The sequence below is a fragment of the Athene noctua genome, chromosome 11 (assembly GCF_965140245.1).
Source record: "Athene noctua chromosome 11, bAthNoc1.hap1.1, whole genome shotgun sequence".
Taxonomy (NCBI): Eukaryota; Metazoa; Chordata; class Aves; order Strigiformes; family Strigidae; genus Athene; species Athene noctua.
Genome location: NC_134047.1, coordinates 6654891 through 6679506, shown reverse-complemented (window position 1 = coordinate 6679506; position 24616 = coordinate 6654891). Strand labels below are relative to the sequence as shown.

At 40.7% G+C, this 24616-nt stretch overlaps 1 protein-coding gene across 7 annotated transcripts in view; it reads left to right on the top strand.

Moving 5' to 3' along the window:
- The window catches only part of KIAA1210 (KIAA1210 ortholog), a 59128-nt gene extending 35227 nt beyond the window's left edge, over nt 1-23901 (top strand). For 6 of the 7 annotated variants that reach the window (XM_074915313.1, XM_074915310.1, XM_074915316.1 and 3 more), the window contains 10 exons: nt 57-225; nt 4852-4981; nt 7513-7671; nt 8714-8779; nt 12535-12747; nt 13435-13537; nt 14617-16215; nt 16977-17128; nt 17820-17925; nt 21651-23901. In XM_074915313.1, the coding sequence (XP_074771414.1) occupies nt 57-225; nt 4852-4981; nt 7513-7671; nt 8714-8779; nt 12535-12747; nt 13435-13537; nt 14617-16215; nt 16977-17128; nt 17820-17925; nt 21651-21823 (2870 nt within the window). In that variant the 3' untranslated portion in view covers nt 21824-23901. The remainder of the gene's footprint in view (nt 1-56; nt 226-4851; nt 4982-7512; nt 7672-8713; nt 8780-12534; nt 12748-13434; nt 13538-14616; nt 16216-16976; nt 17129-17819; nt 17926-21650) is intronic. The other variant, XM_074915311.1, reaches the window with a different exon arrangement.
- The last annotated feature ends 715 nt before the right edge of the window (nt 23902-24616 follow it).

Sequence of the window (24616 nt, the reverse complement as noted above, 5' to 3'; positions counted from 1 at the left end):
TCCAAGCCAAGCAACACCTCCAATTTCCATAAATTTTCATTTTTCTCATGTTGCAGGAAAGAAAAAATCCAAATTTCAGACTTTCAAGAACTTCTTTGCCAAGAAGAAAAGGAAAGAGCCTCCACCTCCCAGGGGGGAAAGTAATTTAAAACCTAGCCAGTCCAGCAGCGATGTCAGCATCTCAGTGCTCGACACTACTGCACTTCATTCACCGAAGGAGGCTGGGTAAGCTGGCGGGGAAGGAAAATAAATAAATAAAAGTGGACCTCTCACAGCAGTAGGATGAAAGCATGAGTTGGCCCCTTAGGAGCAACCTCTGTCCAAGTTTGTGCAAAACAAGCCCTAATGCTGATGTAGGAATTTCAGGAATTTCCTCTTTCTTTGCTAATGCTTCAAAAGCCAGCATGGAGAGGAGGGGGAGGGCAGCCAGGGGCAGAGGTGATCCAACCTCTTACTCTAAAACTGCAGATAGCCCAGATTGTTTTGATTGATTTTAGTGTCTGAAATCTGTCCTGGAAGGTCTGATCAGCAGGAGCTTTAAAGGAGACTGATGATCGAGTCGTGCTAGTACAGAGAGTACATGTTAAGTTGAGTTGCTGTGTTTTAGCATGGGTGGTGCCCTCCATCATGGCTGAGGTAAAGGGAAAGAAGTATTTTTATTGTATCATCAGTATGAGATGGCTGCTTTAACTTACGTAGCCATTTAGGTATGGATAACAACTGAAGGCCTCTAGTTCTGTGCCAGCTACCCCTGAAGGGCTGTGCATTTGAGTGAGGTTTGCAAGGCCTTAAGGTGTGTGTTCAAGCAATTCTTACATCCCTGAATGATGTTATTTCAAAAACTTGCCCTTTTTTCATTTAGCGTTAATACAAGCTATTAGCTTGCGCTACTAGCATAGCTTTACTGATAACCTTAGACCATCAAGCTACACAACACTTCCATTGCTCATCTCTGACTGAATCTGGGGTGGGACAATCCTCTGGACATGCTTATGTCTCTCTCCAGGGGTGTCATGGATTGATATCTGGCAACCTGTAATTTAGCTGTTTTCCAACTCCCCACCTTCCTTGTACTCCCCTGTTAGCTATTCAGCCAGGCCTCTCTATGGATTACCCTAGGCCTAGGCTGTGGAGCTGCAGACTAACAAAGTGTGACAAAACACCAGCCACATCCTATGGTTTGCAGTGTTTTGTTGGAGGGGACGTTGGATGGGTGTGACACTTGCAGAGGGCATGAATAAGTGACTGGAGTGGGACATGCTGAAATCAGCATTGCCGCCAAATGCTTTGTGTCATCAAATAAGGCATTTGGTGGAGCTGGGTGCTATGTTTCCACTGGTGATACAGCTTATAGATCTTACTTTCTCATGGGTGCTTGTTCCTCCTTACCCCACCTCCTACATGCTCTGTTGTGTTTATGCAACTGCATCATGGAAATGATCTGGGAATGAAACAACAATATTTTTCTTTGTTATCGTAACAGCAACAGAGTAAATGACCACACAACCAGTCCCCTGGGGTAAGAGGAATTAGAGTGACTCAGCTAACCCAGTCCAAAAAGTTTACGAACAGCTGAGCTTACCCCATCAGCCCATAGGAGGGATCTGGCTTAGAATCATCTCTCTTCTCCAGAGGCAGTGTGGGTGCGAACTCTTGCTCTTGCCCTTAACCGAGTACTTCAGGTCCAATTGCTGTTTACCTCAGTGCTATCCTCCAGTGATTATGAACAGTTTTGCAAGATCAGAGATCAGGAAGTGAGTAAAACCCTTAGAGATAGGATTAGATGGCCTTTCTAAAAAAATAAGAGCATATGTTTGCACTACTTGAAAACCGTATCATGTCCAGACCCTGCATGGCATAAGCACACTTTGTAAGTACCTAGAGAGACTGAACTACATAATCCTTTGGAAAACATGATCCTGAAAGCCAGTGGAAATAAAATTTGTGAAGGATTTATTGCAGGACCCTGAGCTTTGCAATTTCTGTCATGCAGAATATCAAAACCAATCCTAGAACAATGCTGCTGTTGCTTTCTTCTTGAGGAAGAAGCACTGTTTATATTTTTTTCTTTCTTTTTTTTTTTTTTTTTAAAAAAACTCCCCCCATGTAATCTTTTTAAAATTTAACTTTCCTGAATACTAGCCAGAGAGCAAACCCCCAGATGTGCCAGATACTTCTTGTAACAGCCAAAGGGATGTGACCAGATGTGAGGATGCTGTAGGAAATCAACGGGATTGGGCATCTGTGAAGGGGAAGGGAACATTATGTGCCACTGCCTCTATCATCCAAGGGGCATGAGTTTTGAATGCAAATGGAAAAACCTTTATGGCAAAGTTAAAGCATGTGCCATGGATTACTTCTTTCTCTATCATCAAAAGGATAAAAGACCTTACATAGAGGAAAATTGAGTCTCGAATAGTCTTACCAGTTAAAAAGCTTTGAGCAGGAAAAACTGCTGGGACAATACATAAAATTGTCCTGGTCTTTGTAATGAACACTTACTCCTTTGAGAGGCTGCAGTTGGTTTTGAGAGCGGCTGCCTGAAGGAATTGTCACCTTTCTTCACCCTACCTCAAGCATTAATAAAGTGGGGTTGCAGCAGTAAGAAGTGGAATATAGCACAGGCCATGATGAGTTTAGGAGCGACTTTATTGCTGGCTGTAGAGTCTTGTCATTTCCTCAGTCAAGTGTTGATACACATGAATGAATTGAGCATTTGTGTAGGGAAATCAGTGTGGAGATACAGTGGCTAAAATATCTGGGGGTTTGGCTAACAGTGCATCTTTATCTTCAGCGCAAATATAAATACACTGCCTGGAATTACACATGAACATATATTTGCACATAAGAGACTCATCTGTACTAAAGCTGCAGTTAATTCTATATTTAATCCAATGCTCTTTTTGTGACTGCCAGAAGAAAATACAGTGATTCTCTTGCAACCCCATACAATACATATGCAAAGAAAGAAAGAAATAGGTCTTGTACTGGCAGTCTCAAGAACAAGTAAACCTCAGCTCTTAGTGCTAAAGAATTCCAATTAAAGGAAGTGAGGAAATCCTAAATTAGAAAGGTTAATACATCCTAACACACATGCATTCTTTTCAGTAAATAAAATATGCCAACTAATAATGTATATACATTACAGCAAATAAAAGTTGCATGACACTGTCTTTCTGAATGCAGTAAAATTGTCTTGCCCATATAGGGTGTCTTTCATGCTGAAAAATACTCCAATAACAAACACACAAAAATATGGGATGACTTCATTTGCTCTGATGATGAAACAAGGCAAGCCTTACTTGTGTGTAGAATTGCTGTCCTATAAAATAACACAGACTTTAGCTATTACATATAATGGGAGGAAGCACGAACTCTGACCTGTACTGTTGAAAGAAAGAGCTCAGATTGTCTTTGACACAACATAAACATAGAGCAAAATTATTTTGCTCTGCTGTGAGACTCAGCATAACTGTACATTGATTGACTATACCTTTGGGGTAACATGAGGGTTAGTCAAGCAGATAAAGGATATGTTGTTTCTGGAGATGTAAAGAAGGGAGATGCAGGAGGAAGAAGAGTCGTTTGTTTGGGTTTTTTTACATGGTGTGTTTACTTTATGAAAGTTCACAGTCTTTCAGGGCTTTCTTCTGGGGTTAGGCAAATAGCAGAGACCTCTTCTATTTGCTTTCCTTGCAGAAGAGTGTTAGGCTTACTGGATTTTCCTTGTCAGAGTTCTGTTCCTGATCATTCCCTGATACCAAGAGTCAAACTTTCAGAGGCAATGAGCATTGCCTGCATGGCAGCAGAGCCAAGGAATCCTTGTAACTTGAGAGTTATGAGTCTGGCAGCCAACAACATGAGAGTATTTTCTGTTGTTTTCCAGGTAAATGCTAGAATGAAATCCTGGTAGAGGCCATCCTTGTGGTCTTTTGGACAAAGTTGTGTACAGACAGTGCCTGTGTGTGCTGGTAGAACTTGACGAATAAAAGATTTGAAGCCTTCCTTGTTGTGCCACCCAAGTGCAAAATTTGCCCTGCACAACCTAATAGCCCAACCTCAACTGACCTCCGTTGATTTCAACTCAGTTAACAGCTGTTGTGGGAACTCATCTGTGCTTCACTGGGCTAAACACCCAGTGAGCACGGAGCAGAGCAAGAATATCTTACCTGGGTAGTTTAACTTGGCCATGGATAGGCCGGTAACTGTGGCCATGGACGCTTGTCCCATCTACATTTTCTAATATGCTTGGGATGTGACAATGTTCATGATACACGTGAACAGAACTGGTTTTATTGCTGGACATGAGAAGTTTTGAATTAAGTTTGTTAATGTTGTGAAATTTCATTTTCTGCCTGCATTTGCAAGAAGGGGAAAAGTAATCCACAGTCTTTGGCAGGTGTGAAACACCAGGCTGCAAAGGTTGTATCCTGAATATCTCATGCCAGGCACATTCCCACCAAAGGAGGGCAGTGGACTCCTGTTGTCTCCCACTGCACTGTAGACATCTCTCAGGGTGGCAGGCATCCAACTAAATCCCAGCATCTGACCTGATCACCCTGGACTCTCTAGTCCACAGAGACTGGCCTGTGTGTTCAATGCAGATGCTGAATACATCTGAAAAGAGACACCTGCATTTGATCAGCATCCTAAAAAGTGCTTCTTCCTTCCTTCTAAGTATAAAAGGAGCTAGCAGGGACTACCTTAGACAGCTAACATGCACAAATCTGAAGTTAAGGGAGATGCATCCCACCCTGACCTCTTTATGATCCTTCTGCCCTCATCAAGTAGTACAGGGAACTGTTTGGAGGGCTGTACCAAGTGCACTGACCATTCTTTCTTTCTTGCCAGGCCCAAAGGAAGCATGGGAAACAAAGCCTTGTCCCATGACAGCGTCTTCATTTTTGAGTCTGCACCAGGAAATGTGGCAGGTGACACATTGTCTCAGGAAAACATACCTGGAAGAGTGAAAACTTTGCAGGTGAGAACATCGTCCCCTCATTCCTGGTGCTGCTTTGTATTAGCTGTCTCCTAGGAAACTCTGTTGCTTGACTCCTCTGCTGTGTGCCTTAAGATTTTGTTGACTAAAGTGTGCAAAGCCAGATTTACTACTTTTGGATCTATTCTGCCTCTTGGAAGCTGCATCTTTGGGCAGTTCTGGTGCTTTCAGCCTTGCTTAGGTCTCACAGTGCAAGTGACATGAATCCAATTCATGGATTCTTGGAAACTTTCCTTAATGAATATGTTCTCTTCCAATGGGATTTCCATTCTTTGCTTCATAGCTACTGCTTTTGGATTAAGGCCGTTTATTTATACTGTAGCGTGTCCCTTGCACTGTTATTCTTTGTACATTATTTATACATTCTCCTTTTTGGCAATTCTGGCTATGATCTTTTCACTGTACATGCTAACACCAGCAGCTGTGTAAGCATGTGGGATGATGGATATGTCAGGGCACTCTTAGTGACAGCTTTATTTATATCATTATTCTTCCAGTCTCTGCCCGCAAAGGATACTGTATTCTGCTAGGTCATTTCCTTCTTCCAAGGCACATACTGAACCCTCCTTGACATCTTCCTATCAACTGTTGGTTATATTAATTGCATTTAAATAACTGCCTAGCTCAGAGTACTGAGATAAGAATTTAAGTTTTTTCCAGAGACTGAAAACAAACCGTTGATAAAGCAGCCAAAGGCCATTGAAATTCTTCCTTTGCTCAGTGTGAGCTTCACGTTGCAAAACACAATTGATCACATGTTAAGTAATAGAAGATGCACAGAGGGATTTGTTCTTCCATAAGACTGCAAAACAGGCTAAGCTTCAAGTGAGGGTATTTTTTGTGTAACAATAAGAGTAGCAGGAGAAATCATGTTTGTATATGACAGAAATTTGTTGGGGGAAAAAAGCTCTTTTCATGCTATCTCCAGTCCACTGTGCCCTCTCTTCATTCATCCATTATCCTGCATGGTAATGTAATACTGCCAGCACTATTTTTATAGCCATAAAAGACAGCCTTTTTCTGTGAGCTTGACTCTCGTCAGAATAAAAGTCAAGCAGTAATAAAAGCTGTTATTTTCTTAGCAATGTAAATTAACTTCTACCAGTAGAAGACAGACTGTAAATTCAGAATTTCCCCCACAACGCACTGCTGTCTGCATGTAACAAATTTAATAAATCAAAGATGTGAAGTCGTGGAAAGAGAGAAAAGCAAAATTGAATTTCTGTATTTTCCTTCCCATGAGGTGCACAGGTATGTTGTATGTCTTGTTTTGCCCATATATTGCAATCTTTGTTCGGTTTGTCATCAGTCCTGCTTTTGCAGATTGTATTGGTGATACTTCTTTGATTGTTGTGGGTAAGAGGGTAAGAAGACTGTTTGAACTGGGGGACTGGAGGATTAAAGGGTGACATTGTGCTACCCTGTGTGGCTATTAGATCATCTATAGGAATTACATTGCAAGTCAATCTTGCTGAATAAGAATGGCAGCTGTTTAGATCTCTTTTACAGAGATATAAATGAATGCATAGCTTGCAGAAGAGCACATAATTAGGCCTAGAATTTCCCAATCTGGTTTAATAAGCAAAGAAACAGAAAAAGCAGGTCTGCATATTTATCTTGGGAATATTCGGTTGAGATGTTTTGAGTTGAAGGACAAAGTTTCTGTTCAGACCATGTTTCTATTCCAGCTTTGACATGGCTGTCAGACTTAAGCCAAGAATTTTAGTAATGGTGTTTCCTGAGATCTGAACTTTTTTAGTTTGAGGGAACATCTGGCTGCTTGTGAGGTTGCAGACTTTGTTTTATTTTTCTAGGGTCAGGGCCTGCCAGAGCATTCTTTTGTGCAATCTTGGAAAAGAATCCCCATACTCCTGTACAAACAAAGTTGTTCCTGGTTGCTGTTACTGTTCTTGCTGTGGACAGGACCAGGATGTGATGCTGGGGAAAATTAACAAAGAATTCATTAGGGTGGACCAGAAACCGAATTAAATTGTCTTTGTATAAAAAGTGGGACTCAGCTGCTTGTGCGGGAAAGAGTGGTCACTAGTTCTCTATATTTGGAAGGACTTTACAAAGGAAAGCTGACCACATAAACCTGGGGTTGGGAGCTGCTGCTGACAATACTTTGTGTGACTGTTTGGGACATCAGGATATATGTAATTACTTAAAGAATACTTAAATCTAGAATTTTTAAAGTTTTAAATTTAAACTGAGTTTAACTGCTGTACATTTTCTGGAATCATGAAACTTCTGTCTTTGGTAACAACTTATTAAAACTGATTTTGATTTTAATTTTGTACCAAAGCCAGTTCTAATGATGGGTCCTTGATGAATGTAACTAAATAAAATTTTATTAATGGCTATTGTCTGTAAATGCTCTGTTTCTTCAAGTATTTCTGTTAACTAAGAGATTCTGCATGCCTAATGGGAGCAACTGGGTTAAAAGTGTCCAGAATGTCCCTTATAAATAAAGCCATTGAAAGTGTATATTCTAAATTTTTTTTCAACCACAGCTTCAGTTGCAGCAGAACATCAGGCTTGGATCTCCTCCTCTTGTCATAACTGGAAAGAAATTAGAAGATGCAGGTGCTGTTTCTGAAGATGATGGTTTACCTAGAAGCCCTCCTGAAATTTCAACCCTTCATGAAGTTCTGACAGATTCCCCAAGCAAGGTATAATTATTATGTCACTTTAGTGACCACCTGTACAGAAAAGAAAACCTGCTTGGAGAAGGGGAAGACCTTTTTGCTTGTGATAAAATCTGATGGTACACATCAGTCAGAACTAGAACAAATTACCTAGGTGGATTGTGGACTTGTCACTATGAGGGGTACCTAGTAAGTGACCTTACAGATACCCCTTCTGAGTACAATTTTCTATTCTTTTATGTAGACCAGGGCTGGGGCAGTTGTGACCTGTATCATTAGAGAAAGAGGAGAGAAATTCAGTTGATGTGACAACTCTCAGTGCCTTTGGACAAGGTGCTCTCTCCTGACAGATCTGTATGGCAGAAAGCATAAAATCTCAATTAATGATGGGTGAGGGTTGTGTTACTGTGACTTCCAGTGTGAGAACAAGCCGAGGTACTTGCACTGCACAAATTAATTTCCCATGTCTTCCAGCTTCAAAGAGCTGGAGAGATTGGCAGTTTCCTTCATCTGTGAAAGGGTAAGAGTTTTTGGGTGTTTTAAAGCTAGTGAGGAAAATAAAAACAATGGGGACTGCGAGAGAATCTTAAACAGTTACTGGTTTTGGAATGAAATAGCTCAAAACCATGGCAATATTAGTTGAATTGACAGGAAAGTGACAATTTATGAGTCTGAGGAGAACAGGTCCTGATGGCATTCAGAGGAGGTTTGGATTATCTTCTTTCTTAGGAATTGCCTTTTCGCAGTAAATACATGATTTGGATTTGAGTGAGCATGTGAGCATTTGTTAATTCGAAGATATTAAAAAGTATGTCAAAGTGACTATAAATAATGTATTGACTCATGTGGTCAATCCTTACAACGTATCTCACAGCAGATTAAAGCTCCTCTACTTTATGTTTGATCCCAATGAACAAATGAAACCTACTCTGTGAGGCAGGGACTCAGTGACCCTTCCGTTATCTTTCCTCTTGTGTTCTCTCATAAGTAGCACTGGATATCCAGGCCCAGATGATTCAATGTGATACTTCCCTGGACTTACCCTCTTCCTTATTTTATCCTACAGTCCTCCAACCCTGTTCAGCGTCATAGCTCTTTGAGTTTAGGCGGGACAGACAGTGAAGATGAACAGGTAAATAGCTACTTTTCCTGCTAATAAACTTTCCTGAGACAGCATGTGTGGTGTCTGTATGGAGCCAGTACAATCATTGAGGATTTTTAAAATCTATTCTGGATACATTGTACCCTAGCAAAGAATTCATAAACAATCCAGAGTGATGCAAATGATACTGAAAATGTGCCTCTCACAGAATTTTGAATAAGAACCAAAAAAGGAGAAGCAGAAATCTACTGGTAAGTGGTTTGTGTGAACGGCACAGTCAGCTCTGTTACACAGTGTGAATCTGTAAAGTTACACAGCAGAAAATTGGACAAGGCAAAGCACTTCATTTCCACTTCCATATCCCAGGGCCCCAATAGCCAACAGCTACCCAACAGCAGTAATAGCTTAGTAACACCTGCTTGTCAGCAGTGACTTGTGAGCAATGCCCTGCATCTCTCTTATCATGGGAAATAATTGCAGGATCAGCCTTTTCTGATGGCAGATATTCCACAGGAAAAGGTCTGTGTTAATTTGCAATTTTCTTTGGATGGTAAGTGACTATCAGAAGCATCAGGTTCTGCTGTCAGACCAACACAGTCTATTCCTTCACCAGCTTGGAAAAATTTACAGAGGTCATATTTCTGGAGTGGAGCCTAGGGAACCTTCACCTTGACTGTCTCTTCTGCTTGAAGCTGAGTTGAGTTCCTGCCCATCTCATGCTTTCAAGGCAGGCCTGCAAGGTTTGTTTATATTGTCTTTAGTGTTAAAAGGCCAGTCAGACTGCAGTTATGCCAATGGGGTCTTCAAATGCCAGTGACAGAGGCAGCCACCACTCCAACAGAGCTGATTCGATTTATGGGATAGCTCTTGCAATTGTATAAGCAAAATAATCTGCCATTTAGTTGAGAAGGGGAGTATTTATGTGTTCAGAACAGCTACCGGCCATTTTGGCCCAAGATTTGCAGTCCTCCATACAGAATCCCTGCTTGAGAAGCTCACCAGAGAGAACGCAGTTTCATGCTTTGTGACACTGAGAATAGCCCACAAGTAAAGGGGAGGTAGCAGAGTACCTAGAAGATTCCTTCCTGATGAAGAGGGCCTTAAGGAGCCAAGGCAGCATCTTGAGGGTCAAACAGTTGGTGCCAACCCCACTGCTAAGGGAGATTTCCCGTTTACTCTCTCTTTGGCCAGTCTTTGAGAAGGGAGAGAGCAAACTTTGGGCAAGACCAGCTCAACTTTCCTGTCTGTGGTTGAGATCAGACACGCTCCTGCTCAGTCATTCTGAGATCTTTTGCTTTAGAGATAGAAAGTTAAAGCAGTGTCTCCCACTCATAGTAGACTACTAGTCACACAATGTTAGAGGCCCAAGTGATCTAGGTAGCCTGGATTGTCATTATTTTTAATAACTTCTTGTGTATATTTTATCATTACTTCAATGTACATTTTATTAACTCATCTCCCATTTCATATTTTGACTAAAATGCTCCATTTTGTAAGCCTGCATATTGTTTTTTACTTACTGTGCAAAAAGCCCTTTTCTGCCCAGTTCTGCTGTCTTTTAAATCTTTTGGTCTTGTAACCTCATCTTCTATGAGACAGACAGAGACAGGAGAACTTTTTTTCTCTCTTCTATATTGCACAGAATTCCCCATTTAAAGGCTCTTCCTTTTTCTTCCCAACACACTAGGAATCTGTCTAGCTTCTCTACAATACTGTGTATGTTCCTTTACCCAAACATTTTTCTTAGTCAGCAGTTTGGCTTAGCAGAAATCTTGCCAATATGTTTATCTAAAATATAAAGCCTTTTCCTAAATAATTTTTTTTTCAGTAGCTTTTGAAACTATTTATGTAATACCAGGATTTGAGCTAGCAAAACGCAAGTTGTTAAACTGAATAACCTCATATCAAAGATGAGAAAAATTGTGAAAAGCACCAAGAAATCTACACCAGTTATTCCATTTAGCAGTGTTGTATATTTAGTAAAGGGAAAAGATGATTTGAGCCTAAGCAATCTGAAGTTACACACAGGGTCACCTCTGTGTGAAACCCTTATGTGTCAGCCATATAACTTCTCAGTGCCTTCCATGTTTATAAATACCCACTTTCTGACTAATCTAAAGCTAAACGTGGGGCTATCACTCAAAGCGAACAGCAAGTGACTTCACAGAGACATTAAGCAGCATTACCCTGCCTTTGCCAGATAGCCTTTATGGAAATCTTGCTTTCTTGTTGGCACCTTCAGTGTAGTCTGATTAAAAGCAAAACAGGGTCTCAGCCTGTGGGGCTGAGGACAGTGTTTTGGCACAAACACTCTTTTGGAAATGGGCCTCCTCGCTGCAGCATTCTCCTTGTGCAGGCTCCTGCCTCTGTCCAGTAACCAACAAGCACCAAATATATCCTGCACTTGAACACTGATGTGGAAATCTTGTGCCTGTTCCACTGTCTTTGAGAGAAGATACCAACTGTCAGTGCTCAGAGAAAAAAAATCCTAAATCCTCAGTAGAGTCAGGAATTTGCCATTTATGTACAGCAGTAGCTCAGATACTAACTTTGGGTGATTTTATATTAAATAAGTACAACCGTAATTTTATAATTGAAATGCAGAAAAACTTGTATGTAGAAACAAGTAACAGTGTTACTATTACAGTAATTTCTAGTGATCCTTACAGGTTTATCATTAATTTTTTAGAATTATAACAATAATCAGCTTATTTATTAGCTGTGTTCTTCCTTTTCTCTTTCATAATGTGTAAATTTTTCATGAGAAGAGCCTGTATCTGTCATAATACATTATGGTTTATTTCAGATCTAGGAACTTAAAAAATTCAATGGAGAATAAGGAAATTAATTTTAGGTACCTTAAACACAAAGCAATGTATCTAGACAATTTTTGTAGATCAGATGGGAAAATGTTTGCATTATCTCTAAAACTTCATCAGCATACATATGTTAAATGCTGTGTTATATCCTAAGCTTAAATAAAACTAAAATCTAAATGCCAAGCAGCGTTAAATGGCTGCGTTTCACCTACCTTTATGGCCAAAGCCAAAACAGCAGGTATGTTACACTGAATGAAGCTTGTTTGGCATGCCTGTGAAATTTTGCAAATGTTCCAGAAAGTCTGGTCTACATTTCAAAACAGTAACAAAACCAGTCAAACTGCATGTTTAGGGGTTTCTCTACAAACACTTCTGTAAACCCTCTATGTTGATAGCCTAATCTAAGGTTACTGGTAGTTCCCTAGAGCAGCATTGCTGTGAGCATGAGATCCACATCAGTCTTGGAAGATGGTTCTGGGATACCTGTTGGGAGAGAATCATTTGATTTTCCTGGGAGAGTGGATATTAAAAGAGCAAAGCAGCTATGGTAACTTTCTTAGAAATAATGACAAGCAAGCATCCATGCTACTTTTGTGGCTTTTTAATAACGTATTCCTCCAATGTGTCACATTATTGGGATGAAAAGGCAGCTATAAAAACTGCACCAGTGTCTCCTGCTGGTGCATACATATATTGCAAATGGTTTTTCAGATAAGAACTGGGAAGAGGTCAAGCTGAGGCTCTTACTGTGGGAGAGGGAGAGACATATTTCTCACTTTTGTGTAACATACACAGAATTGAGTAATCTCTATGCAGAGACGACATTAGGTATGCATTTTAAAGTGAGGATTTATGTCCAAAAATACAGCCATTTCAGGCTTCTGAAATGGAGTGAGCTAGTGAAGGAATTGTTTCAGACATGGGTAAACCAAGCAAAATATATAGTGACGTGTTTGTGTTTTACAGATACCTTCTGGAGCTTCCTCCAGGCCCATCAGTCCTTCATCCTCTGCCACTCTGGGGGCCTCCAGCTCACGAGGCAGCAGCTCCCTTCCTGTCGACTTCACCATCCCTGCCAGCCCCCTTGGCTGCCTGGACACCTCAGCAGCCAGGCACAGGATTGCCATAAACCCCCGGAAACAGAAAGGCTTTACCAACAAGAATCAGCAAATCCCCCAGGTAAGTGTTTTCTGCAAAAGAATCATTGTGTAGGAGGAAATGGATGTGAATTTTTAATTATTATTTTAAATATTTAAATTTCTTTTTTCTTTCCTATACACAATCCTTTACTTTTTTTGTTCTTCCATTGGAAGAAAGCATCTATTTTCCACTAACCAACCAAAAAAGGCTCAGAAAACTTCTGTATCATGGAAGCTGAAGAAAAGTGCAACTTTGGTTTTTCATTAGTTAGCCAAAAAAGTTGTGGGTTACACTTTTTACATGTTGTAAAAACAGTCCTGTTGTTTGAAAAGCTAGTTTTCAGTTGAAGAAGCCTAAGTATATTTCTACAGACAGTTTCAGATCAGCTTTAAGTTAATTCTTTGTATGTCAAAGGAAAGACTGGAGGACTTTGGGAAGGAACGTGGCTCCGCATGTGGGAAATTAGGATGAGATGCTTCTCATTCTGGCTTCTAGGAAACACATTGTGAAGATGACGTTCACCAGATAGAAAAGGTTGTTGAGCTGGAGCGTGACAGAAATAAGGAATAATGCTTCTCTACTGCATGTTCCCCTCTCCACCAGAGTTGTGTGTGAAAATCTATCCTGGAGTTAGAGTATTTGAGTATTCATAAACATCCATGTGTATAAAATACAATTTTTTGTGCATTATTCTTTAAATGAAAGATCTTTCTTGTACCTCATTAGGTGGAACAGCTGGAAAATGAAGCATGTCTTCCTGCAACTCCAGAAGAGAAGAGAAATTCAGTGCAATTACTTGAGAATGACCAGGATAAAAGTGATTGGGAAGGTAATGAAGACTTATGTATTGCTACTTCGGGTGCTTGAACTTTTCTACATAAGGCTGACAGGACCTATTTGAATTTTAAGTCCTTTCAAACTAGGCATCTTTTGGTTTTATGTCATAAACCCAGTCCTGGCAGCTAAGGTGTTATAATGGAAAAAGTCAGGTACTCCACTCAACGTGGTGGTGCTGTAATGGTGAACTTTGAGGGCAGCGTTAAAAAATACATGAGGTGAAAGTACCATGTTCAGAAGTACCTGTGCTACACTGTTGACTAGATCTCATTGACTGGGGATCCAAGTTCCTTGAAACTCAGAAGAACCTTAGCCTCAGCATTATATCTGTTATGTGTGTAAGGTGACTGTAATTGGCTTGTGTTTGCTAGGTCTTCCTTTGCCACCTCCGCCCTTACCATCTGAATAATAGCTAATTACCAGTGGTAACACAATTGTAATTGTAAAACCAGGTGAAATTTCTCCAAAACAGCACCAAAGACTTTTCTCTTTAGCACTGCATTACAAATGCACTGGCTGCTGGTAATGCTATAGTGTAGTGGGAATTTTGGCACTTTGTTGTCAGGGCAGACTCAGGACCTGATGCTGTCATACATCAGAGTTACTCTGTGTGTAGCCACATCTAAGATATCCTGCTGGAGCTGCAGGAGGCAGAGCTACCTGATGCTGAGATATTCTGCTTAAATATAGAAAATCCTCCAGATCGTTCTAGACAGCCTTTCTAGGCATGCATGTGATGAGGAAATGTCTAGAGAAATCTGGCTAGTAGTCTTACAACTGGGGGTATGCACAGAAAAGAAGTGAACAACAACTGATTTGGTACACCTTAAGCAGACAACAACTTTCAGTCATTCCTGGGATTAGGTATGTTCAAACTAAACACTTTGTCAGTCTCCTCACTTGGACAGCCCATTTCAAAATACACTTTTAACAGCCTTATTTATCAGACAACAGTGTCCAGACATGGGGAACTCACGCTAAATGACTGCACTGTCTGGAATGAATTACTGATACAGATGGTGCTTGAATTGTAACCTTTAAGTGCACACTGTTCCTCTCTGTGTAATACAGGATTATCAGCCCAGGTGGGATATTGTGCAAAGGGAGATGGTTCTAAGGAGACGCTGGGTTTAAAAAGTCCCACTGATGCTGCCCGTGACTCTTGTGATTGCACACTTGTGGCAGAAGGCTCTTGTGCTCTGCTGCAAGAGGACGCATGCCTTCCAGACATGGACCATCACTACACAGCAGCTGCACCCTCTCTGCGACCTGAACCTTCTCCAGTGAACCTGGAGGAACACCACAGTGCAAAAGTGTCACACTGTTCAGATGAGTCTGCTGATGAATTGAAATTACATCAGCAAAATACCAATACTGAAGTATCTGTGCTTCCAGAATTGCAACAAATTGAAGGAGAAGCTGTTGTGTTTCCAGGCGTACTAGCAGCTGACTTGGTTAGCAGTGGTGCAGAAACAGAGGGCATAGATATATTGGCAGATGTTGCACAAATGTCCTCAGTAAATTCTGTGGACCCAAAGATCAATGACCAGGGAAAGGGGGATCCACTGTTGATTAGCAAAGTAGAAGCCTGCTTAGGTACTATTGAGAATCACTCCAGCCACACTGTCTCTGATGCTGCACCAAGCCCTTCACACGTTGCAGTAGCTGATTCAGAGTCATCTTCTGACATCAAGACAGTGGCAGTTTTGAAGCCTGAAAACAGTTCAGTAACAAGACACGACAAAGAAACTTGTGAAATAATCGAATTTCAGTCATCCAAAGGCAATGCAGAAAAAAAAATAGACACTGCTGCATCTGTCTCAGAAGCAGATTGCACGGTACCTCCCAGTAAATTGGAAGTATGTTTTAAAGCAGAAACTGTTTCTGTTTTGAAGGGTAACCAGGGCAATCCACAGGCCAACACATCACACATTTCTGACAAACTTTCCACTGGATGTCTTGCCTCTTCAAGTCTGGCTAGCTTGAAGAGTAGTATCTGTTCCGATGATGACAGTAAGGAGTACCAGATAAGCAGTACAGCTTCTCACAGAAAAACAGTGGAAGGCTATCGACCTTCAGATGAAAATGGAAAAAGTCCACTGAAGACTTCTTCTGCTAAACCAGTGAGGTTTACAATTGCACCAGCTTGGCAAAGATCTCTCTCAGGGGGTTCAAATTCAAAGGAAGATTCCTATACCAGAAGTTCGCCAACGTCCCCTATAAGGCCGGAGTTGTTTGAAGCAATGACAAAAGAACATGCACATTTTGATGCAGTCATCCAGGAATCAGCAAAAAGCAACACAGATAGATTTGATCGAGATTGTAAGGACAGTGATTTGCATTTGAATTTTTCTATGGAGTGGGCTGACCATGAAGCACAAAATGTTGAAAACCCATTTGGGGTCAGACTAAGGAGAACATCTTCTTTACTAAAATACCAGAATGAAAGCCGTGCTGAGTCTCCAAAGCCGATCTCCTCAGTTGTTCCCACTGCTTCTTCTGCTTCAGTCAAGGAGGATCAGAAATCAGTGGGCGCTGGGAAGCCACCTCTGGGCCTTCCTGTCAGCACAAAATTATTTGGTAAAAGAACAGATCTCCTAGAAGACAAAAATCCTCCCAAGACGAGATCAGAAGAAGTGGCAAAGAAACAAAATGGTCATAAACCTTCAGGTATTTATGCTGTATTTTTATCCAGACATTGTAGAAAACAGTGGTCATCTAAGAACCTTGGCAGAGTAGCAAACAAAAAATAAAAGATAAAAATCCTCTTGACGAGGACTAAATTCAGCCTTGAGTTCATCAGCACCGTAACTTAATGGCTTCATGATTTGGCCAGTCAAGAGAATTCTTGTCTTATCTTAATGAGGGGTGTGTTCCAGCAAGAATAGCAAAAGAGTAATAGCTTAAGGGCCTCTGGAACATTTCTGGTATGACCTGCTTGTGCATATAGTTGGTTTTTTAACACAGTTTTAAAAAACTTGTTGCTGTTTTGAAGTTAATTTTCCAGCCTGCAGCAGTTCAAACCTTAGGAGTTGCATAGGTGTGGTGATTTTTTTTTCTACAATCACTTCATTTAAAATATTTAAAAGGAGAAAAAGCAGTCTGTATTTTACTGCCTACATGAAAGAATAATAGTTATCATACTCATTTAACCTGCAATGTAAGGATGCTGTTTCAAAGGCAAAATCCGATTCACAATGATCTCAGAGGGAGTTCTGCCATTGGCTTAAACGGAAGCAGAGTAAGGTCAAAAACTCCAGAATAAACAGAAAAGGAGTTATTGCCAAGGACAGAATCATCAGGGAAGGTAATTTTATCTCCGCAGTGTTCAAAGGGTATTACAGATGCTGAAGGATTTAAACCACAAAACTCTAGCTTCAGACTGACTTGACCTAAATCCCTTCTTTACTTCAAAAATACTTCTTTTGTAGAAAAAGTCACCTCTCTGCATTTGGAAACTGCTTCCTCTGAACCAGCTTGGGTCTCCATGGCAAAACTAAAACAAAAGGGTTTCCAGGACCACCCTCTTGCCAAAGAACATAAAGTTGAAGACAAAGCTTTGACTAAAGTGGATCAAGAGGAGGTAGAGTACCAAGTAATGTTGCATGGGTATGAGTCCTGCACCAGAGTGCCTGGGTACTTCTGCACACTGTTCAGTATCATCTTCATGGGGGGTGCATTGTGAGCACTACTCAAAGAGATTTTTCAGGGCTGGCCTCTAAAATGTATTGAGACAGACAACTGATGTAAGTGTGCGAACACACGTGTGACTATACTGTCACAGTGATTAGTTTCAGAGTGTAATCCTCCTATATGTTCCTCTGCACTACTCAAACCTGAACTTTTCAGAGCTTGCCTGTTGCCCAGGGTGTATTTATGTAGCCCAAGAGCTGCTTTGAGTTGCTCTAGCTTCCTCACTGTCTGTGACCTACAGACTGCATTCACTGCTCTGCTCTGGAGACTGCATACTGAAAGTCTGGCTTTTCCACTGGCTCTTGTGCAGGTTTCTTGTGTAGCTTGGGCAAGTTCTTCAATCTCCCATCTGTAAGAGGGAGAGGAGAACTTGCCTGCATGTGAAGTAACCCTGCATACGTAGCAGCTGTCTTCCTTCTTGCCTTCTCCCTCCCTCCCACAGGATGTCCCCAACCATCCTTGTCTGGCTCTTGCTGCATTTCCACAGTCAGGTTTAGAGATGTTGCCAGGGCAAGCTTTATGAGTGCCAGTGGCTAGTGGGTTTCTTAGCTGCATTCTTTTCTTTTCTCCTCCATTTGTAGCAAGGGATCTGTGCTAGTGAGAACATACTGAAGAAGAACATGCCTTCCAGCTTGAGCTCTCAGGACAAGAAAACACAAATGAGTACTAGTATGTCTGCTGCAGCAGGTATTCTCTTTCTTTACATCTTTACATAAGTGGCTACAGTTTACACCAGCAAGTGGTGTGGGTGGCAGGTGATGTGGGGACATGGCTATGTTTTTGATAATCGGCACACTTCATATAAGGCCTGTTCAGACGATAGTTTGTGTATAAGTCAATGTATTGTCTTGCTCCCTCTGCAGAGAAAGCAAGTAAGGAATTTTTATCTCTACTGCCAGTTCATGGAATGACATATAAACAGAGTGGTGATTTGTACTGGCAAATGTCAGTACTAAAGAGTAGCAGTTGAAGTTGGAGAGTGTCCAGAAGAGAGCAACAAAAAAGGTCAGGTCTTCTAGACCTCCAGTCAGGCAGGAAATACTGATGGGAGTGGAGTTGTTTAGTCTAGAGAAGACAACTTAATTTGCTGCAGAGGACAAGACTAGTCTTTATGCCCTGTATGAGCTTAAAATGCACTAGGGGAGGTTTAGCTTAGATGTTAGGAAATACTTTCTAACAGTAAGAATGGTGAAGTGTGGTATAGCATAGGTTGCTTACAGACTGTGTGCAGTTTCCATTGCTGGATGTGTTTAATAGATAAATATGTATCAAAAATAATTTAGGTAGAGTCAGTTCCACCCTCAGGTGAGCACAGAGGCTCAATGGCTCCTCTCCTGCCCTGTTAGCTGTGATTCTCTATAAGAAAGATGCAGTGGAATAGTGACTCAGACATCGTGACTCACATTCCTCTTCCAACGCTACTGCTGGGCTGCATCTTCTCCCTCCCTGCTTACTCAGTGTGGTGCCAAACCTTGGAGACACTCTCCAGCTAGATATAGATAAGCCAGTTCTTCAGCTGTAAAAGCATATTGTGCTAGCTGAAAGCTATTGATTTCAGATAATGCCTAAGAAGATAAGAAATACCCCACTGTGTCAGAGCAGTGGCTTTTCCATTTCAGGTTCCTGCTGCTGACACTGTCAGTAAGAGATGCTGTCTAAAGAGAGCATGTGCATCTGGCCACTTATAATCCACCAGCATCCGGAACTGTTGTATTAGAGATATTAGGGCATACTTCTGTGCCTGCTCCCTGTAGTAGTTGCTTATAGAGATGTTATCCGTTCTTTAATCTACGGGTCCCACAAAATATGCTTTCTCCTTTACTACAGGTAGCTGACCAGCCGATGATGTGCACCAACACAGAGGCTCTGATGTCAGTTGCCAGCCTAACTCTGTGTGTGTGTGTGTTTAAAATAGAATAGTTTTTAAAAAGGACTCTGTTACAGACCAGCTTTGTCCTGTCCTGTGGTTTTAGGTGCAAAGTGAGAGATGAAAGGTAAACAGCCCAAGATTTTTGCTCACATTAGAAGGTCTTTCTTTGACAGGCTGGCACAATCGGACTGTATTTCTGTGTGTTGAATGATCTAAACCTTGGAAGCCCAGCAGCCTTCAGGCAAAATTCAGAACTCCACAAAGTAGTCTGCTACTCATTTACTAGAACTCACACCAGTTGTGGTCCTTGCAGCAGAATTAAAAGATTTTTGCGTCACCTCTTCCTAACAACTGGCTGGGTTCCTGACATGCAATGGCTGTTTCCTGCTCTCCAGGGATAGCATTTATAGGCATATTCTAGTCTTCCACTCCTTGAATATCACAAAGACCTCTGACCAGTGCTGATGTTTAAGGAAAACACTACTCCTCTGCTGCTTAGAAAACCATGCCCTATTGTTTAGGAAATGTTCAGCACTGTCGGCACATGAGTAGGAAACTGGGAATCACAAATGTAAACTATCCTCTTTTCTGATTTGGTTCCCATTAACACAGCTAGCAATTTGTCTAGTTGAAGGCGCTGGTGGTGGAAAGGATGTAGATTTAATATCCAGAGGAGTTATTCATTTGGATCATGTTTTTTGGCTTATGTTAACTGTTAGCAGTTTTCTTGATGGATGGTTGAGGTTTTCTGTGCAATGCATACATCCCTCACACGCCAGCAGGAGCCAGGACAGCTCCAGATCAGCTAAGTTTGGAAGAGAATTCCAAGAAATCAGATCCTTACTTTACTGAGCGTTACTGTTTTGTTACTGCTGCATGGCAGCCCGTGTCATAACCAAGGGAAGATTACTTAGCTTGCCTCTCTGTCTGCCACTTCACCCTAAGCGTGGTGAGGTTTGTCCAAAAGCCTGTCTTCCTCAAATAGGCATGAGCCACCGTTTCTGGGATTTGTTTTACCTTGTGTTGTTGAGAGCATGCAAAGGGCTTTAGACTTGCTTTTGCTTATTGCAAAGAAGGAAGTCTCTCAAGATGTAAAATTAATTTCCAAAATCAAAATTTCTGTAACACTTAAATTGCTACATCACCTTAGATCCTTCTGAAAATGTACTCTGTGTGTTGACCTGCAGCCTGTTTGTAATGGGTAGTATACTCTCTCCAGTATTCCTAAGTATAACTTGCCTCCTGCAAGAACTACCAATGAGCAAGGATTTTTAAAAGACCAGAGACCTCCTGAGTTGAGATAGGGAGACAGAGAATTTCTTTGGCTTTGCTCAGGAGTGTGACTGATGGAGCTGATGGACATTTTCCATTGATTTCAGTGCAAGCAAGATCAAACTTCTTGTACTTAACATTGTTTAAGTCCCCATGTGGCCTCTGTTCTTGTGCTGGAGCACAGCAGCCTCATCATGCCTGCCACATGCCATGCACAGACTAATCAAGTATGAGAAAAAGTTGGAATTTTTTCAGTTTGACTTAAACACAGACATAAAGTACTGCCTGGATTGAAATGGATGGAGAGAGCACGATGTTGAAAGACTTGTGAACCGTATCTTGAGAAATGAGAGCTGCATCTGTTCAGAGCTGATTTCTGTGAAGCCCCAATCCAGCCTGTCTGTCTGAAGACATTAATCTTGAAAGTTTTCAAAAAAGGTGGATGGAGGAGACCTCCTCTAAATTGTAACTGAAAGGCATACAAGGAGTGTTATCTGTATTCCTCCATTCTTTGTGAGGATGACAGGCTTGTGTTAGGCTGAATGAAGAGGAATGCCTAGCCCCACCAGAATCCCACCTTCTTGGCTTACAAGTCCAAGAACATAAAGCAGTGGTTTGATCCCTACCTAGTATTTAATAATATTGCTGGAGCAATATTTGTGCCAGCAGTTAAGACAGAAAAAGATCTTTAAGAGTACTCAGTGTTGTAAAACATATACAGTTACTTTTAACCCCACAGCAAGCCTGGGGTGATCCTTGCCTTGCAGATATTTTGTTTCCATTTTCTTGCATACTCAGGAGTCTTATTCCTAGATTTTCTTGCGCTCACAGAGCAGAATAAGCCTGTGGAACTCCTTGCTGTGCACTGTCATGGAAATTAAAGAGTTCGAAAAGATTAAGAAATGAGTTAGCCAAGAATATGAATTATAAAAATACCTGGGGCTATAGTCTGCACATACTTGAAGAATTTTGAAGAACTTCTTCATTTATCAGAGTTTAGACACTTGTTGAGACTGAGAAGATTCTTTTATGGGCGGATTAGTCACTAACAGCTTAGTATCAATTTTTCCATTACAATAGCTAGTCCTGGCCATTGTTGTAGCTGGACCAGATAGTGCTAGCAATACTCAGTTTAACAATTCCTCTGACTTAGAGTCACAGACATTCTGGGCTATAAAACAATTGCTTTAGTGTGAAGGAAATATTGGCAGAACTTCAGTGTTTAACTCTCTAGCCTTCTGATGAGTGATGGATATCTTGTTGTTGGCAGGTAAAGTTGGACCTATTGCTCAGGAAGCATCTGTGATTCCTGCTGTTGAAAAGGAAGCAAGACACTCCTCTAACCTGCCAATGGCACCATGCAGCACTGCTGAACCACCGTGGCTGTCCCTGGCCAAGAAGAAAGCCAAAGCATGGAGTGAAATGCCCCAGATTGTACAATAGAAACGACATGAGCATCCTTCTTTGTATTGCCAATAGCTGCGTTAACTCCATTTAATCCCTTCTTTACTGTGACCGTTTTTTTGAGAAATAAGAGCCTTAAAACTTTTGATCAGACTGTTGTGTGTAAATACACAATGAAGAAATGCTGTTGCAGGCTTAATTTGAAGTGTTAGGAAGCTGAGCACTTCCTACTACCAAATAGTAGGAAAACTTGATCAGTTTGTTATATCCTTACACATCTGTCAGTGATATTCTAAGAAGACGTGCTTCAGGCTTTTGAAACATTTCCCTTGCAAAATGTTTTTAAAGTTTCCACAGACCATACAGTATTTTGTGCAGTGTGGTTTTGGCTAAGAAATTAATGTATGCTATAAAATAGATATAATGCTGCACACTGACACATCATGACTCATGGGCATTGATGTCACCACACTTCTTTCTCTGTTGCTCTGGGATGGGCAGTCTGACTTTGCTTCTGATTGTTAATGGATCTGTTTTGTGATAGCTGTAAGATCTGATCAAAATTGTGAGTTGGAGTAACTCTGGCTTTGGGTGGTTTGAAGTCACAACACTGTGGGTCTTGTGATTTGCTCAGTGGTGCCTGCTGGAATAGCCCAGAGCCACGTACCTGTTCTCTCCCATGCACTGGAAAACCACCACACTCTAGCATATACTCTGCTTTTGGTTACACCTTTGGAAATCTGGGATAATTTGGGCATTCTACCAAAAGAAGTGCTTTCTTTAATTATGGCAAATAGGGATTTATTTTTTGTGAGATTCCTCAGCTAATTGTTTCTCTTAAAGAGTGTGTTGGGGATGGGAACTATTTGCTACCTAGAAGGTGTCATCTTGTTTTCAACAAATGCTACTCTACTCTCCATGTTCATGTGGATGTGTATTTAGTCAGTTGTATTTAATATTAGTGATAAAAGGGGCATCTGCTTTTCTCCTTGCCTGATCAGTCTTTAACGAGTAACTCAACATCAGTCTAAGAATGTGCAGCTGGGAAAGGATTGTTCTCTCAGGGCCTGGCCTTGCAGTCCCTTAAGTTGACACTCAAGTTAATAACTTAAGTGACAGAAGTTTTGCTATTGACTTTGAAGGAAGCAGATGTTTGAAAAAGAAGCTTTGTAAAGTGATGTTAGTGGCTTAAGTGGCAGTGGCACTTAGGGTCCTTTTCAGTTTTTGCAGCATTGCACATTTATGTAGTTTTTGTTTACAGTCAGTGCAAAATTTGAAGGCTGACTTGACTGATGGACAGTTTTTAGCTGGAAAGTTGGTAGGTATTTTTAAGGAAAATATTATCTAGTGGTAGAATTAACCGCAAAACAGAAAATTTGGTTGCAGGTCAGCTGAGGCAAGACTTTAATCTTCCAGTCTTGGCCTGAATTTAATATATAGCTCTTGCAATTTGAAAACAGTATTAATTAGGATCTAGACTGTGATTATTTTTTTTTTTAATATATAGGTGAAACTTACTCACCCAAGTAGGCTCATTGAAGCTATAGATACTGTTTATTTTATACTAACACCAGAAAGAGTAAGAGTTTCAGATTGGTTTGATAATCCACACCAATTTTACTACTTATTTTTCTCTATTTTAGGAAGCATATCTTCTTTTACAAAGGACTGAAATGTTTGTATTTCTCTGAAACTTTTGAGTGTAATGTAAATGAACATACTCAGTTTTGATTCCTGAAGTTTTGTACAGCTGCCATCCCATCACAAGCTTACTGACCTTGTGTAAAATACGTGCATTTCTATATTCAGCAAACTTTTTATTAGTGTGGATTGTGATCCTTCACCCAAAGTACTGCAAATGATACTATAGTCTCTCTTTCCCTGTATTTGCTTTTGATCTTAATGTTGTTTCTGTCTTTTATGTTTAGTATGTATATATGTTTTTGTAATCCTTGTCTTGAAGGAACCCCTTTTGTATTCCATTCCCATATTTGGTTTATGATTAAATATTGTTGCCGGTGGTGATGATATAATTCTTGGGAAAAGAAGAATGATAGATGGCCCGCATTCATTAAGGAAAAAATAAAAAGAGACCTTTGGTCAATACAGACCCTATATATGGATATACTGCATAGAATTTGAAATTATCTCTTTGTCTTTTCCTCTAGTGTGTGTTTTGAAATTATTTTGTGTGGCCTAGGATTGATCAACACAGTTGGTCAGACTAATGAATTTTTCTAAATCTAGCTATTTAAAAGTTTAAAACATCACCAGAGAGCTGATGGCTCTCCCTTCGTTCTGGAGCTATTTATTCTTCAGTACAGGATTGGCTTGAAGGCTTGTGGTCACAGGAAGCCTTGTAAATACTTGTTTGAATGTGTTTTGATATCGCTAGCCAGCTGCTATGGGACATTTTGGGGTTGCTTTAAAAAATAAGAAAACCACATGAGGACCTGTGATGCTACATTTGAAATTTACTTGCCTTCTGGATTTCTGAAATGAATGTTTTCAAGTTTATCTCTGCAGCCAAGAGAACAAAAAGCATGTAGAGGAAAAGTAAAAACTGAGTCTCCTGTAATCACAAGAGTTTAGAAGATGGGGTTTTAAGTTACACATGGAAATATTAGTGATTTATTGATGTGTTTATAGAAGTTGGTAGCTCTATTAGTATGGCTTTGATTTTATGTTGTCCTAGTATAGTTTTTAGGTGTTCAGTCAGTGCAAGTAACCAATATAATAAGCTCATTCTGAGTCATTATTTCTAGACATAGTCACTGTCTTTGAAAATAAGCTGTCTTGAAGTGCAGAGTTCATTGCTGAGTATCACTGAGG